This window comes from Alligator sinensis, unplaced genomic scaffold (assembly GCF_000455745.1).
Source record: "Alligator sinensis unplaced genomic scaffold, ASM45574v1 scaffold1072_2, whole genome shotgun sequence".
NCBI lineage: Eukaryota > Metazoa > Chordata > Crocodylia > Alligatoridae > Alligator > Alligator sinensis.
The window spans coordinates 174711-177132 of NW_005842278.1; the positions used below are offsets into that span (position 1 = coordinate 174711).

At 41.6% G+C, this 2422-nt stretch overlaps 2 protein-coding genes across 3 annotated transcripts in view; both read left to right on the forward strand.

Annotated features, from left to right (window-relative positions):
* OVCH2 (ovochymase 2) overlaps window positions 1-2422 on the forward strand; it is a 64495-nt gene that overhangs the window by 48654 nt on the left and 13419 nt on the right. The gene's annotated exons all lie outside the window — the stretch shown is intronic.
* Window positions 1-2422, forward strand: part of LOC102383556 (NADH-cytochrome b5 reductase 2) — an 18936-nt gene that overhangs the window by 2918 nt on the left and 13596 nt on the right. The window contains 1 exon segment of the mRNA XM_025209283.1: window positions 779-782. Within this exon segment, the coding sequence (XP_025065068.1) occupies window positions 779-782 (4 nt within the window).

The window sequence follows — 2422 nt, forward strand, 5'->3', positions numbered from 1 at the left end:
TGCCAGGACAAGAAATGCAAAACCTGCCAACACATCTCCACCACCCCCACTATTACTACACCCCATAACAGAGCCATCTGCATCCCAGGATCTTACAGCTGCACCTCCAGAAATGTAATATACCTCATCCAATGCACCAAATGCCCTGATGGAAAATATGTAGGAGAGACCAGACAACAACTGCGCACCAGAATGAATGCACACCGGAAATCCATCAAAGACAGAAATACCCAATTACCTGTGGGGGCACATTTCTCACAGGAGGGCCACTCTCTTTCCAATCTCTCAGTCCTGATCCTCCAGGAAAATTTACACAACACTTCCCAGATCTCCTGGATACTAGAGATCATGGGCTAAACATAGGCATTGGATTTTTGATACATTATAATCCGCCTGGCAACTGACTCCCCAGCCCAGCCCCTGAATTGTTTGCTTTTCATTCCATCCAGGAAGAGCACACACCAACTGCTGAAACTTCCTTAGCCTGACGAAGGGTTTTTGAACCCAAAAGCTAGCTTAATAAATATTCTCCACCTATTTGGGTTGGTCTAATAAAAGATATCAAATTCACCCAAGGAACCTTGTCTGCCTGTGTTCACTTCTGTGTCACTTTAACCTGTGCAGCTTAGACTAACCTGCAAAGACTGAATCGATTCAGCCTCAGGCTTTTTGACTATATGTAAGCAAGGGAATCTTCCAGAGCACAGCTCTGTCCTCTGGCAGTCTGAGAAATGGGGATATTGACCAGTATGTTGATGTTAAATCTCTTGCTTTTCAGTCAGGTGAGAGAACACAGAGGGAACAAGGAAGTAAAAATAATAGAAACTATGAAAATGAGGGGTTTGAGAAACAGGATGGTTGTATTTCTCTTTTGTAATCAACACTTCTCACTTGCATGGGAACTGAATGATTTTTTTTTCAATATCTTTACAAGCTTGCTCACTGCAAAGTGAAGAATTAACGCAGCTGGGGGGTTCTGTGCTTTATGTTGTCTTGTATTGATGCTCATAATTACACACACAATGGGAAGTTTTCTTGGCATCCCTTCCCTTATATCTAGAATGTATCTAACCTACCACAGTGCACCACCCTGTAGCGATACACCAGCTAGCTCAAACACTGCAAGCAGTGATTCAGTGTAAGTCTAGTAATTTAAATCAAGCTTTTCACCCTCAACCAATGTATTTTCCTCGTTTTCTGTACAGCCAACTTGAAACACTTCATGTCTGAATTGCAGCAGCACTGAAAGTCAGGGACAGTAGTGCTCTGAACAGATGAAATGTTAAATAAACTGCAACAATAATTTTTGAATATCAGGTCTTTGGACACCCAAAATTAACAGTCTCCCATTACCCAAATATTTATAACACATCTGTGGGACATCTGATGCTTAAAACTGAAGAATCTTGGAATCTTTTTTGCCTGGCCTTTACCATTAATTAAGTTCTTAAAATATTATGCAAGCATTAATACTCTATTAGATCTTACAAATGGTTGGGTTAGTTTGTCTGGGTGTTGGGGTGTGTATGCATGTATGGGGGGTGTGTGTGTGTATATATATATGTGGGTGTAGAGCAACTTTGTTAAAAAAAAATAAAATTACTTCCATGAGTTTCATTTACATTAAAAAAAAATTAAGTTTACACGTGTGTGTGTGTGTGTGTGTGTGTGTAGTTATATGTACACTACAAATCAATTACTGTGATGTGAAATTTAAGTAGTACAGCTACACTGTATAACTTTATTATACACCTCCCCCCACACAAATACGTATACACATATACACACACAAATACACATAAACACACGTACACAGACATAAACACACACACACACATATATACATGTATAGATGCATATATGTGTATTTATGTGCCTATATGTGTATATTTATATGCATCAGTGTGTGTATATATGTGTGTATTTATACACACGTATACTGACATATAAATAAATACACACACACACACACACATTTTATATACATACATATGCACACAGGCCCGTGTGTTTGTATACATGTGTGAGAGCCCAAATGCTTGCAGATTTTTTTATTTTTTTTTGCAATTTCTTAGTCGGTCTAATAAAAGGTATCATCTCTGAATCAAGACTTCTAGATTTTGCATTTTGTACACACACACACACACACACACACACACACACACACACGGCGTTAATCTCCCGCGTACCTCGGTTTCATTAACAGCAGCCCTTTACCTTAAACGGTGAAAAAGGGAAAGATGAAAAAGAAGAAAAGCGGGGTGGGAGGTGCCGGTAGAAGACAAGGCACGGGGAGAAGGGCGGCGGAGAGGCGCCGGGGGCGAGCACCAGGCGGGGCAGACGCGGCGGGAGGTCTCGTCTAGCGTCGTGGCGCCGCAAGCCCGGCCGCCTGGGCCGCCCCCAGCACGGAGCCGGCCGCGAT